Here is a 13273-nt window from a genome sequence, read left to right as displayed (position 1 = left end):
ATCCAGCTGCCATGCACGTGGGCATTGTCAGTTTCACTATAGCTCTGGTGAATTTCAATGGTGAAGTCCTCTGGAAATCTTCAATAATTGTTGTTGATTGCAGATGTGTCTAGTAGTTCCCATTGATTTTTGTCATGATCTTGGCGCTGATGGTTTGGGTTTTTTCTTTGCTCCTTGCTCCCCTGTCTCATTGGTTCTGCGGCTGATTGTCGCCGATCATTTCCACCTGGTTCCTCTACTATTTAGGTTGTGTGTTTGCCTCCCATCAGCGGCAGGTTATTCGAGTGTTTTGGCGAGACGTTTCCTGTCAATCTTTAGTCTGTCCGTTTCCCAGATTTTGCCTTGTCCCTGTTTGCTCTGTTTGTCGCATCTGGTGTTGGATTCTACTGGCTTCTGAACCTGTAACTGTCTTCTGACTTCATCCTTGGATTTCCCTTCTGGACTCTGTTGCTGCTCGGCGTCGCCTGGCGCCCGCTACGCTCCCTCTCTAGGAACTCTGGGGGCGTGGCCCGCTGCATCTGCGGTCAAACCTCCCTCCTGGATTCTGCTGAGTTCTCCGCCAACGGACTGAACTTTGAATCAGGTCAGTGACTTTGCTCCAAGTCGTATTCCGCTCCACATCCAGTCACTGACCTGTATTCTCCTATCCCTGCAGAGATCCGCCCCGGAGCAGACGAGCAGCCCCGCGCTCCTGTTTGTTAAACAAACGCTTTGAACTTTCCCACTGCCTGTCCCGCCTTGAATTCTGGGTCCAAACTTCCTGAGATCATTACAGATTCTGCTTGTAAAGCGGGGAGAATGGCGCTAGGCTTACCGCACCGTGACGTCACTGCCGGAAGATGGCAGGAGGGAGGGGTTACTATATTTTGGCAAAAATGGCCGCTCCCAGACTCAGTGATCATGACGAAAATTATAATTTTTATTTTTTTACTGATTAACACTAAATTCATTAAATCACAGCAAACGTATTAGATTTAGGTATAAATAATGATCCACTGATTATTCCTTGCTGAACGGACTTCTCTTTTAACTCGGTCTGAACGATTTTGCCAAAAATCTAAATTGCGATTATTTTTCCCCAAAATTGCGATTGCAATTTTATATAGATTTTCCTTTTCCCTAACCCCAAACTGTTCATTCATTTCAACCCGAGCTTTCAGTTTTTGTGAAAATTTGTTTCCTTCTACTTGATGCATGGACCTGACCGCTAGCTGCAAAAATATGTACCTTTCCTACATCAAGTGTTTTAGCGCCACCTACAGGGCTGGAGGGAGAAATGTTGTTTGTAAAATATAGTTTGATAAAAATCTGTGCCTTTGCGATTTGAAAATTGGGTTTTGCTAAATCGCGATTATATTGCCAATGCAATTTATTACCCAGTCCTACTTGTTAGCAGCTTGGGCTTCTTTCCCAGGGTTCCCTCTGCTGTCTGGTTTCTCTAAAGGAGGGGTTATGGGCCCGTTCCGGTGGCCGGCTGCTGTTTCTGTGGTGCAGGCCGTTTGTCTCAGTGGTTCTTTCCGCAGGTGTTTGCAGAGACACTTTTAGGGCACAGGTGCTCAGGGATGCCAGATTTATTCAGAGCCAAGCATACCAAAGCATCTGTGCTCCTGTAACCTCTCTTTTCTTGGCATTAAAACACAAAGTCTGAAAATAATTGCTTGATTCTACATAGTAATAAAGAGCGACCTAGTGAACCCCCACTCACTACAAATCAAAAAATTGTCAACATTGGTCTTCCTTAGGCCAGTAGTATCAAACACACACATTTGGTTATTTATTCATCATTTTTATGTGCTGCTGTATCATAGATCCTACATTTAGCCTTCTATTCAAATTAGATTGTGATGTTAATCATGATCATTAAGACCTTTACGGGTTTGAGTCCTGACCTGAGGGCTCTTGCTGCATGTCTTCCCTTTCTCTCTCATTCCCTTTTCCTGTCCAATAACTTTTACATTAAGGCTGCAAATGCAAATAAAATAAAAAGTCTTAGCAGGAAACTAGAAATCCACTGATATAGTTTTTTTTAAGGCCGATACCAATTATTTTACCGTCATTCTGTGTGTTCCTGACAGCTGCATGGTTTCTCATCCTCACACCCACCCAATGATACTCGGCCTGCTTTCTCTCTCTTAAGGAGTTTAAAAAATAGAAAAATATATATTATTGCTTAGAACTGGATCTGATAGAATCTGAATCTATTTGACGATTTGTTCTTTAAAGGAAAAAGTCTGATCATCAAGGAAGAATCAATCGATCATTATTTAGAGCTAAAACTAATACGTTCACGATGATTTAATGAATTTAGCTTTAATCAGTAAAAAAAGAAAAATAATAATTTTCGTCATGATCACTGAGTCTGGGAGCGGCCATTTTCGCCCAAATATAGTAGCCCCTCCCCCCTGCCATCTTCCAGCAGTGACGTCACGGTGCGGTAAGCCTAGCGCCATTCTCCCCGCTTTCCAAGCTAAATCAATGGGAACTACTAGACACATCTGCAATCAACAACAATTATTGAAGATTTCCAGAGGACTTCACCATTGAAATTCACCAGAGCTATAGTGAAACTGACAATGCCCACGTGCATGGCAGCTGGATGCTGGAATACATCGGGGAAAAGAGAAAAACGGACGGGTTGGTCGTTGGATCGCCAACTTGAAGAGGGAGGATTTGCCATCGAGCTTCTGGCCAGAGAAAAAACCCGTAATATGTAGCCAACATTTGGAAGAAGAATGTTTTCAAGATGACTTGGATAATAGCGCGTTGTGACAAACACCAGATACAGCACTGGGACTTGATCAACAGCCGATACCGCACCGTGACAATGTCACTAACCAGTAGGTGGCAGTAGTGTTCTTTGACAAACATGGATGCCTCCAGTAAACCACATTCACATGAAAATTACTCTGAATTAAAAACACTTATTTATTAAAAAAGTAAGTAATAATTTCATATTTAAAGAACTTTCAGAAGTTTGAATCCTGAATGTGACTTTTCCTTTAAAACGCCCTCAGATGCAGCTGGTTGTAAATGCCTGAAACTGCTAATTAAATTAAGTGGAAAAATAAGTCAATAAACTCTTTTAAAGTGGAGATGTATCAAATATAAATGTTTGAGCCATTAAAACTTTGCATGATAAAAAGGAACAGGTGTTAAGTTATTAGAATGTTTTCTATTTCATTTCTTTTGGTGAAGAATTGAATCTAAAATGGTGATTAAACATAAAAAATCTGCTGCATCTCATCTCCTTGATTAGACCAGAAGGTAATTTGCAAACAATGTTCCCTCTTACATAGTGGAACAAAGCAGGACTTTTGTGGCATTAAAGCAAGCCTTAACATCTTATCTGCAGCAGAACCTTTTAGTATAAAGGATAAAAAAAGATTCCAGGAAAAAAAAAGATAGTAAAGTAACCTTTGACGTCACAACAGGTACTCAAATTTATGGTCTAATCCCTAAAGGGTTGCATGTTTAGATAAATGTAAAAAGCACTGCATGGTTATTTGAATTATAGAGAGCAACTGATCAAACGGAGAAAATTATTTTGATCTTATTTAGATAATTTCATTTAATTTCCACTATATTTTGTTGCAAACGGATGAGTTGATTATTTAAACCTCCATCCAATGTATTAAATGTGGGGACAAAGCCAGAATGGAGCTGACCGCGCTTTAAAATGAAGCTTTGGCGCCCTCTGGTGTTGGATTATGTTTTTGCATCATTTTTATTTATACTTTTATTTATGTGCTTTAGCCACTGATCTCTACTTATTACGGAAGAGGATTAGGGTCACTGAAAAATAATACTGATTTTAACATTTTATTTCAGTTTAATATGAGAAAAAAGTCAGAATTCTAACTTTAATCTCTGAATTCTGGCTGAATTCTGACAGCTAACAAACATGTTTGCATCCAGCTGTAGCCATGTCTGTTTTGGAGACTAGCTCTATTGTTTTAATCACCTTCTGCTCTTCCATTATAGAAATAACATCAGCAGGGGACCCTCAGGCACGTAAAAAGTCTCCTAATTCCATCATTTTTCAGCAATGTGTTCCTGTTTCTCCCAAACAACTCACACCTTTGCTCCACATTATTGCCTTTATGGTGCCCATCTACGTTAAGATCCACAATTCTCAGATTAAAGTCAGAATTCTGAGGTTTTTTTCCTTATTAAACTTAAATCAAATTAAAAAATCAGTTAACTTTTTTTATTTTTTAAGCGGCTCTAATCCTCTTCCGTAATTTATTCACTGAATTGCTGGTTGCTCGAAAAAAAAATGAAGCCACTGTCCGCCATGCTGGTACTCACTACCCACTCCCACACAGACACGCAGTAAATGTGCCAACATGTAGCATTAGCGTTTGCCAGCTGTAGGAAGATGTTTTGCAGGTAATTTCACCGTCAACTAAGAGCAAAAAGCTAAATAGCCAACAGAATAATAAAGTTTATGAGATATTCTTTCCCAGACATGCTGTTATTGGAAATACCAAAGAAACCATGTTTAACATTCAAAGGAATAAGAAATATTACATTTCTGTCATGATTTAATTAAAGATCTGACCCAAATGCAGAAGACCAAACAGAGAGACCAGGGAAAAGTTTAACAGGTTTATTTAGTATAATGAGATGAGTCCAGTGCTGCTCTGAACACGGTCAAACCGGAACTGGAAAGAAGATTCTGCGGTAAGTTCAGGCTCAGTGGGAAATTAGATTCTTTGACTTGAAGAGGAGGAATAGGTTGCAGACTCACGTTTCCAGAAAAGGTGTCTTTATTTGAATCCAGTCTGTGTGGGATGTTCCAGTGATTATCTTGTTTGATGGAGGGCGGACAGGGTTTACCCAGACTGCGGTGGTTCCTTGGTGAACGGAAAAGCTGACTGCCACTTAGATTTCCTGCGGTACTTGAACGGGTTATAGTGGAGATGAATCCCCTGCTCAGAGAGAAGCCCCAGACAATCCTTGGGGGAAAAGGTTGATCCAAACCGCAAACTTGAATCCTCAGCTCAGTTTGGTTCTCAGAAGATCCTTCCAGGGGGGAGAAGGTCCGAAACATCCAGTTTGCAGGAGGACTTCCTGACGAGCAAAAAGCTAAATATGAACTTGATGTTTCCTGTTATGTTACCAGTATGTGCGATTTTGCTAGAGTGGAAACTGAAGCTCTGTGGAGTTATTAAATCGGTTCATGAATTTGGCTCTGGTGTAAATCTGTTAGAATTAAAGGCTAATGCACAGACACAGCATCATTGTTCGGATTGTGTGTATTTTTGATCAGGACCTGTCTACGGAAACCGCGGCAGACCAAACCAGATGAAAGTGCGCATTCAGCTCGGCAAAGAACTCATGCTCTTCCTCAACACTGAAGTCCTCAGACATTTTTCTTTCGTTGTTTCTTTCTTTGCACAGGTAAACAGCACATTTCTTCTTCTACGCTTGCATTATCGGCAGAGCAGACGCTGAATGCGCACTTTCATCTGGTTTGGTCTGCCGGCTTCCGTAGCGTCGTGAACGCGCTTTCAGGAAATCCTATACACTACTGTTTATGCTCTAAAAACATTCTAAATGACTTCGTTTCGAGTAAATTCTGGACGCTACCCACTCAGGACACTTGGAATACATTGGACGAGCAGTATGGAGGAATATTGACACGTTTTTTGTGGACTTTTATGGACCTTTCTGCCTCGGGCGCCATAGACCTCCATTATTTGAATGTCAGCAGACAGCAAGAAGCCTCCCAGATCTCCAGATGCATTTGAGATATCAAAAAAGTACTCCAGAGTGTTGTTCAGCATGGGGGTGAGTAGAAAATGAAGGCTAATCATGTTTTGGGTGTACTATTCCTTTAAAGACATTTCATCCCCGCGCTGCGTGTCCCGAGCCCGTGACATCATCAATGACCCCTCACCCCCTCTGTGAAGAGGCTTCCCAGCATTCAATGCAGGTTCCAGAACAGTTTCTGTAACTGTAAAGTGCCTTTAGATGTCTTGTGTTGTGAATTGGCGCTATTTAAATAAACTGAATTGAATTGAAAATTGTAAACAAAATGAAAAATAAATTAAGTCTAAAAAAAAGTCATGAATTTTTGTGTTGGGTAAAATCCACACATTTTAATATTTATTAATATAAGTTAATAAAAAAAACATTATTTAACAAAGGTATCATCTCTACTTCTACGTTTTATTTTTATTTTTAATGTATTTGTTGTTTTTCTTACAACAGAAGAGTCAGAAACGGTAAAAGTTCGAGGACACGTGCGTTCCACTGCGCATGCGCGCACTGTCATGCGGGTGACCAGCAGACAGGCAGCACCGGGCGGCGCTGCTCCCGGTCATCAGGTACGGTGGAACGGCAGCAATGTGTCGCTAACCGGCTCCCTTCTGCTGTGAAGCTGTGCGCGTGGACCGTATGACGTAAGAGCCTTAGAGGAAACATGACAGCGAACGAAGATCAGGAGGTAAGAAAACAGCAGCGTAGCTCCTGGAGGCTAGCAGCTGTTAGCAACTGTTAGCGGCTAGCAGCTGTTAGCAGCTAGCGGCTGTTAGCTGTTAGCAAAGCTCTGTTTATCGGATCCAGTCCGATCGGCTCTCCCCACTGATCTCTAATTATTCACCGATCGCTGATTGCCTGTTAGTAGTATTGGGTTGAAGTGAAGCCACCGGCCGCCATATTGGTACTCCCTACTTAGACCTATCGGAATGTAAACAATCTGTGCGCTACAGCATCGAACAAAGATGGCGTTCTCATTTTCAGGGGGACTAAAGAATTTAAAAATAAAGATAAATTCATCACTTTGACCCAGACTGGCTGTTTCAGAGCGTCAGTAGATTACCGTAATTTATGGTAAAAAGGGACACATCACTTTGCAAACCATGTGGTATGGCATGTTATACAAATCAATCACAGTAAAATGAATGTGTTAATGGAGCAGAATGTAGTGCAGACCAAAAGTTTGGACTCACCTTCTCATTCAAATAGTTTTCTTTATTTTCATGATTATGATTATTGTAGATTCACACTGAAGGCATAAAAACTATGAATTGTGGAATTATATACTAACAAAAAGGTGTGAAACAGCTGGAAATATGTCTCATATTCTAGCTTCGCTCACTCTTGGCGTTCTCTTGATGAGCTTCCATCAGTCTGGAATGAGTTCCCAGAGATGCTCAGCACCTGTTAACCCTTTTGCCTCCGGCGGTCCAGTTCACCCAAACCATCTCCATTGGGTTCAGGTCGGGCGATTGTGGAGGCCAGGTCATCTGATGCAGCACCCTATCACTCTCACTCAAATGGTGTTTGGGCTCATTGTCCTGTTGAAAAATAAATGATGGTTCAACTAAACGCAAACCGGATGGAATAGCACGCCGCTGCAAGATGCTGTGGTAGCCATTCTGGTTCATTATTCCTTCAATGTTGAATAAATCCCTAACAGTATAACCAGCAAAGCACCATCATACCACCTCCTCCATGCTTCATTCTGGGAACCAGGCTTGTAGAGTCCATCCGTTCACCTTTTCTGCGTCGCACTGTATTATGAAATTTAGACAGGATCGGGATGAGTCGGCAATAAAGATGCACACACAGAACACACAAGCTGTTTCTGCTAGAATTAAAATGTGGCGTTTTATTCCGCCACAGAAAACAGCAAAGCAAGCACATCAATCAAGGCACGGTGCTGAATACAATTTATATTGTCCCCCTACCGTGACACAAGGGTCGGAGGGCCGGTCGATCCCGGCAGGGCAGCAACCCGCGCAGCTAGGTGTCCGTACGCAACCCTAGCAGACCCCGCCAGTGCCAACCGCTACACGTCATTTATGCCAAACTTCTAAGGAAAATCTTTCACCCAATCAGGAAAAGTGATCGCTCCCTCTCACACCTTAAGTGCATGATTACAAAAACCAAAATATGGAACGGGCATCCACCGAACCCACCCAGGGCTCGTGGACAGCCGAAACCAAAATCACTATTACATCATGGTTGGAGCATGGCACCGAGAGCTCGTGAGTACAAAAACAAATTATTTGATACTCTCAAGGAAACAGAAACTTAGATAATGAGTGTGCTTAGGTAATAAGAGTGCTTTATTTGTGATACAAAACTTGTATGCTTGTCCAAGAACATAAAATTTAAAACCCATATATATCACGCACAAAGACACGATGGAACCAAAGATCTCAAATCTGGACTCATCAGACCAAAGCACAGATTTTCACTGGTCTAATGTCCGTTCCTAGGGTTCTTTATCCCAAGCAAATCTCTTCTGCTTGTTGCTGGTCCTTAGCAGCGGTTTCCACTGTTATTTTACCATGAAGGCCTGATTCACAAAGTCTCCTCTTAACAGTTGTTCTAGAGATGTTTTTGCTGCTAGAACTCTGTGTTAACCTGCCATTTCTGAAGCTGGTGACTCGGATGAACTTACCCTCCGCAGCAGAGGTGACTCTTGGTCTTCCTTTCCTGGGGCGGTCCTCATGTCAGCCAGTTTCACCTGGGGACACTTTAAAGTTTTGCCAATTTTTCGAACGGACTGACCTTCATTTCTTAAAGTAATGATGGCCTTTCGTTTTTCTTTACCTAGCTGCTTTTTTCTTGGCATAATTCAAATTCTAACCATCTATTCAGTTGGACTATCAGCTGACTTCTGCACAACACAACTGATGGTCCACACCCCATTTATAAGGCAAGAAATCCCACTTATTAAACCTGACAGGGGACACCTGTGAAGTGAAAACCATTTCAGGTGACGGCCTCTGGAAGCTCCTCAAGAGAACGCCAAGACTGAGCGAAGCAGCAATCACAGGTGGAATGGAATAATGGAATATAAGACATATTTTCAGTTGTTTCAGACTTTTTTGGTTAAATATATAATTCAACATGTGTTAATTCATAGTTTTGATGCCTTCATAGTCATGAAAATAAAGAAAACTCTTTAAATGAGAAGGTTTGACCAAACTTTTGGTCTGCACTGTATGTGGAACAAATGTTTGAGCTGCTTTTTTTCCCAATATATTGTTGCACATGACTTTTTCAAATGAGAAATACAACAAACACTACAGGAACTACAGCATCATCCACTAAAGAAAGAATTACTACAATGACATTTCACATTGAATTACTTTCTATTTTCTAACGTTAGACCCAATGTCAATGTCTTCCAGTCAGTCTGAGATAGCCAGACTAATGTTAGTCTGCAGACTAAACTATAGGATCCATCGGCTATAGATGGATTTATTGCTTAGTTCATCCACTGACTGGGAAATTACCAGTAGAACGTCTTCCTGCACACAGAAAACTGCTGGTTTAGCAGCTAAATGCTGCACAGGGAGGCGTTTTTATGGCAAGTCTACGTGGGAGTGGGGAGTACCAATATGGCGGCAGTGGCTTCGCTTTTTCCTGGCTATCAGCAATCCAGTGAATAAATAGGGATCAGTTGTCTCCCCTCATTAAGCAGTGACGTGTGAACAGGTTTTAACTGAAATAAAGTTAAATTCAGCATTAATGGAAAGAAACTGAAACTTTTTTAAAAATAATTTCCTGCTGCAGGGATAATAGTGACGACCAATCTCTGTTTCTTTTCTCCTAGATGGAGCTGGAAGCTCTTCGCTCCATTTATGAGGGGGACGATTGCTTCAAGGAGATCAGCCCAGTTTCCTTCCAGTTCAGGGTGGGTACTGCTACCATCAGCAGCTCTGTTCTCTGCTCTGACCCCTGCTGCCTCATTCAGACGCTCAGTTTGTGTGCTGACAGCTCAGTCCGTCATTAGATGATTGTTCAGGATAGTCAGGTAATAACACATTTAATGTAAAGAACTTAAGAAGCTTAGACTACCACAGATTTATATATATTTATATATATATTATATATTAGAGTCCAGCAGAAATGTCTCAGATTTATATTATTAAGGGCAGATTATACAACCGCACACATCAAATGTTGCTTGGATTTAGTCGTGAACCAGTTTTGCTGGTTTGCTTCTGCACCGTCGGTCTGGAATTTCTAGGGACGCACGGCAGTTTCCCGCCAAAGCACTAGGGGGAGCCTATTCGAGAAGTCACGAGAACTTCATTGTGGCAGAGACCTTTAATCTTTATATAATTGGTCTGAGGCATCGTATAAACCTCATTGATTAACTTTTCGCCGTAGTTGTCGTTTGTAGTTGTTCCTCGGTTTTTAAAAATGGCGTGCCCCGGCACCGAATCGAGAAGGACGACCACACAGACAGCCGGAAAGGCGTACCAAGGACCATTCACAGCTGCTTTTTGTCTGCGCACTTTCGCTTGAGGTCTGTGCGGGTTTGCGACCGCCCAACGCGTAGTCAAGATATTTTTGAGTTGCGCGGCGACGGTTGCAGAACCTCTGCGCTGGGGGCGTGGTCTCGCACAGAGACAGATTTGACGGTTGCAGAAGCTATGCGTCAGAAGCATGAATTGGCCTTTAGAGTCCAGCAGAAATGTCTCTGTTAATGAAAGGTATTGTGGAGGATTGTTTGCGAGTCTTTTAAAAGACCCACCCTCTCCACTTTAAAAAAGAAAAATGCACATGCACAACCTGGGGGGAACGCCTATTAAACGCATGCAAAAGCAATTTCTCCTCGTGCTCGCTCTGTTTCAAGGAAAAGTCCGGTCAGCAAGGAATAATCAATGGATCATTATCTATACCTAAAACTAATATGTTTGTTGTGATTTAATGAATTTATTGTTAATCGGAAAAAAAGATTAAAGCAATATTTTTAGTTGCGATCACTGAGTCTGGGAGCGGCCATTTTTGCCCAAATATAGTAGCCCCTCCCTCCTGCCATCTTCCGGCAGTGACGTCACGGTGCGGTAAGCCTAGCGCCATTCTCCCCGCTTTCCAAGCTAAATCAATGGGAACTACTAGACACATCTGCAATCAACAACAATTATTGAAGATTTCCAGAGGACTTCACCATTGAAATTCACCAGAGCTATAGTGAAACTGACAATGCCCACGTGCATTGCAGCTGGATGCTGGAATACATCGGGGAAAAGTGGAAAACTACTAAATAATACCGGTTAAATCATCCTGATACAATCCAGGTGTGACGATTTGTTTTTATTTCAGGAAACTGGCTTCTTCCCGATTTCACCAGACGAGAAACCGAACGTTTCTCCTCTGCCTCCTCTGAGCTATCTCTATAGTTCTGCTGCTATAGGCTTAGACTGCTGGAGGACATAGGGACCCCTTTTTCATCATTCTGCTTCATTCTATCTCTATTCTCCCACTCTGCAGAATCTGTTAGTTCAATCTCTAACGTTCTGCTCTCTCTGCTTTTTCTCATAGTAGCTTCATCTGGTCTGTTCCTGTTTGGCTGTGACTCCATCCTGGAGAGAAATATCAGCTGTGCTGCTGCCATCAACACCTTTGTTTCTAGATGTTGGAGCTTGGCCTGTTTTTCAGTGTAGTCCTGTTTCTCTGACTGTGACTAACTGGATGTGCTCTCTTCATCCTCTGACATGGGAGTTGACTTGGCGCTTGTATGCCTGGCTGTTTCCTGGTCGAGGCCGCCTTTTACAGTTGCCTTTTGTATCTATGCTTCTTTTTCTACGTCTGCTTCTGTCTCCTTGAACCCCAGTGGGCCTCAGCAGATGGCCGCTCACACTGAGCCTGGTTCTGCTGGAGGTTTCTTCCTGTTCAAAGGGAGTTTTTCCTCTCCACTGTCGCTACAAGCATGCTTAGTGTGAGGGATTGCTGAAGAGTCAATGAGTCGATGCAATCAGCTGGTTTTCCTTAGATAGAAAACTTTGAATCAATCTGACTGGATGATCTGGTGAACTGGAAAGTGACCTGAGATGACGTGATGTGAATCGTCGCTATAGAAATAAACTGAATAGAATTGGTGATGTCAGCTTTTTACCGTCTGGTTTAATGTCGTTCAACAGGTTGGAGACCTGGAGGACACCAAAGCGTTCATCCTGGACGTCTCATGGCCGGCTACGTATCCAGAGACGGCTCCTCAGATCTGCCTCGACGCTTTTTTCAACAACAGGATGTGAGTTGCATGCGAAGGGCGAGTATCTATCAGGATACGGACTAATTATTATCACAATAACGATCTATATTTCAATATGCCCCAATTATATACGTTTTCAGCTAATCTTTGAAAAATATGACAAAACAGTATAATTTATTTTTGAAGTGACGTTTATAGAACTGTCACAAATGAAAAAAATAAATTGTAGGTTAGTGATATTTATATTCATCAGATGACAGCAGAGGAGGTGGAGGCAGCGCTACGGCAGCCTTCAGGTTTTCTTTTCAAAATCCTTCAGGTATTTAAATTAAATTACCAAAATAAATAAATCAAAGTGCACTAATGTTTAGATTGTAACATTTCTGAGTAGAAAAGCACACATGGGGGGGGGGGTGGCCTAGCGATTAGGGCATAGAGGTTGGAATGCTGAGGTTCTGAGTTCGAGTCCCACTCCCACAGACTGCCACTCTGGGTAAGCAAGACCCTTAAAGGAGAAGTTTGGTTCTTAACACTTTTAGCCCATTTTCTGTAGTGTCCAGGATGAAATCGAATGATCGACACCAAAATTTTGACGATTGCTCCTGTCTCTGCTTTTTGGCTCATGCAGAATCCCCCCCTGGCTGCTTTAGAATGGCTTCCATAGTGCATGTCCGATAATGTCCTTAAAACAACCTTAAACGTTCTTTTTTTAAAATATGCTACTCACCGGGTCATCAGCGCTGTTCAATGACGTTCCAAAAAAGTTTCGTAAAGAAAAAACGTTCCTGTAGTGTTTTATTTAGCATTTTGTAAATCCCATTGAGTTCTGTTGGAATAGTCAATATCCCTTCGCCACCGGAAACGGAAATGGGGCCTGTTTACGCTTAGTTGTAGTCTTTTCGCTTCACTCTGTGTACTCCGACGTCGAGGTGCTAACGTCTCTGTTAAACACTTTAAAAAACTCTGAAAATGGAATACGAAAGGTGGATTCTTGATTCTCGACGTCGGAGTACACACAGTGAAGCGAAAAGACTACAACTAAGCGTAAACAGGCCCCATTTCCGTTTCCGGTGGCAGCGGAATATTGACTATTCCTACAGAACTCAATGGGATTTACAAAATGCTAAATAAAACACTACAGGAACGTTTTTTCTTTACGAAACTTTTTTTGGAACGTCATTGAACAGCGCTGACGACCCGGTGAGTAGGATATTTTAAAAAAAGAACGTTTAAGGTTGTTTTAAGGACATTATCGGACATGCACTATGGAAGCCATTCTGAAGCAGCCAGGGGGGGATTCTGCATGAG

General features: G+C 42.1%; 1 protein-coding gene across 1 annotated transcript in view; it reads left to right on the top strand.

Annotated features, from left to right (window-relative positions):
* Window positions 1-6260: 6260 nt before the first annotated feature.
* The window catches only part of rwdd (RWD domain containing 4), a 22348-nt gene continuing 15335 nt past the window's right edge, over window positions 6261-13273 (top strand). The window contains exons 1-3 of the mRNA XM_038276712.1: window positions 6261-6451; window positions 9578-9658; window positions 11895-12004. Of these exons, the coding sequence (XP_038132640.1) occupies window positions 6428-6451; window positions 9578-9658; window positions 11895-12004 (215 nt within the window). The 5' untranslated portion in view covers window positions 6261-6427. The remainder of the gene's footprint in view (window positions 6452-9577; window positions 9659-11894; window positions 12005-13273) is intronic.

Source organism: Cyprinodon tularosa, unplaced genomic scaffold (assembly GCF_016077235.1).
Source record: "Cyprinodon tularosa strain WSP-4 unplaced genomic scaffold, ASM1607723v1 ctg1263, whole genome shotgun sequence".
NCBI classification, from domain to species: domain Eukaryota; kingdom Metazoa; phylum Chordata; class Actinopteri; order Cyprinodontiformes; family Cyprinodontidae; genus Cyprinodon; species Cyprinodon tularosa.
Note: the sequence above shows the minus strand (reverse complement) of the source record. Positions and strands in the feature narration are given on the sequence as shown.